Source organism: Equus quagga, unplaced genomic scaffold (genome assembly GCF_021613505.1).
Source record: "Equus quagga isolate Etosha38 unplaced genomic scaffold, UCLA_HA_Equagga_1.0 HiC_scaffold_490_RagTag, whole genome shotgun sequence".
Classification (NCBI taxonomy): Eukaryota; Metazoa; Chordata; class Mammalia; order Perissodactyla; family Equidae; genus Equus; species Equus quagga.
In genome coordinates, this window is record NW_025793904.1 from 6,875 (window position 1) to 8,206 (window position 1,332).

At 46.7% G+C, this 1,332-nt stretch overlaps 1 protein-coding gene across 1 annotated transcript; it reads left to right on the forward strand.

Annotated features, from left to right (window-relative positions):
• Positions 1 to 8: 8 nt before the first annotated feature.
• LOC124232350 (olfactory receptor 2AE1-like) lies at positions 9 to 1,166 on the forward strand (the record flags this gene model as incomplete). Its single annotated transcript, XM_046649302.1, has 1 exon — positions 9 to 1,166. A coding segment is annotated over one exon (855 nt), but the record flags the coding sequence as incomplete, so codon positions are not given.
• Between the last annotated feature and the right edge of the window lie 166 nt (positions 1,167 to 1,332).

The window sequence follows — 1,332 nt, forward strand, 5'->3', positions numbered from 1 at the left end:
TTTTTCTTTTCTCCTTGCCCCTGATGGTCTTCCTGATTGCAGTGAGCGGCAACACCCTCACCAATCTCCTCATCTGTGCAGATCCCCCGCTTCATACACCCATGTACTTGCTGCTCAGCCAGCTCTCCATTATGGATCTGAGGTATGTCTTCACAACCGTCCCCAAGATGGCTACCAACTATGTATCTGGCAAGAAGTCCATCTCCTTTGCCGGCTGTGTGACCCAGCACTTCCTCTATTTGTCTGTGGCTGGTGCGGAGTGTCTCCTCCTAGCGCTCATGTCCTATGACCGCTATGTTGCCATCTGTCATCCACTGCATTACACTGTTCTCATGAACAGAAGGGTGGGACCGATGATGGCTGTCATGTCATGGTTGGGATCATCCATAAACTCCCTATTTCACACAGTGTCCTTGATGCACTTCCGTTTCTGTGGGCCTCTAAAAAGCCGCCCTTTCTATTGTGAGTTTCCGGCTGTTGTGAAGTTGGTACGTGGAGACATTACTGCTTATGAGACCACTGTGTGGGTCAGCAGTGTCCTGCTGCTCCTCCTCCCCATCTTTCCAATTTATACATCCTGCATCTTCATCCTCCATAGTGTCACTCAGATGCATTCAGCTGGGGGTAAGAGAAATGCCTTTGCCACTTGGAGCTCTCACCTCACTGTGGTTTCCCTCTGGTTTGGTGCCTACATATTCTCATATATGAGGCCCAGGTCCAAGCACACGCCATTGCAAGGCGAAGTTGGTTCTGTGTTCTATAGTATCGTTACTCCCACACTGAATCCTTTAATGTATACTCTCTGGAATAAGAATGTAGCGAAGGCTCTGAGGAGAGTGCTGGGGAGAGATGTTATCACTTAAAGACAGCAATTGCAGTTGCTCTGAGTGTAAGAGAGGAATGGGATAACCTCCTCGGATTGATCTGGGCAAGGCCCTAAGAGTTTTCAAGGGTCCATATCCCTGATGACTGCTGCATAAATGAAGTGGTCAACACACAATTCCAGTCTTCTAACTTGGTCTCAGGCCTCCAAGCACTATAGAGTACTTACCTTAGTCCATTCGGGCTGCTGTTACAAAAATACCATAGACTGGGTGGGTTAAACAACAAACAATTTTTCACCATTCTAGACACTGAGAAGCCCAAGATCAAGTCTTGAAAGTGGTAGACCCTGTTTCATTTCCTTTTTATCTCTTTGTAAATGTAAGCTTGCCCTAATGTGTTTCCCTGAGTAACCTATCCAAATGGCACTCACCCTTCTCTGTCCCCTGCATCCACGTTGTAACCCTTCTTTGCATGATTTTGCACTGTATTGTTATATTATATTTTTTG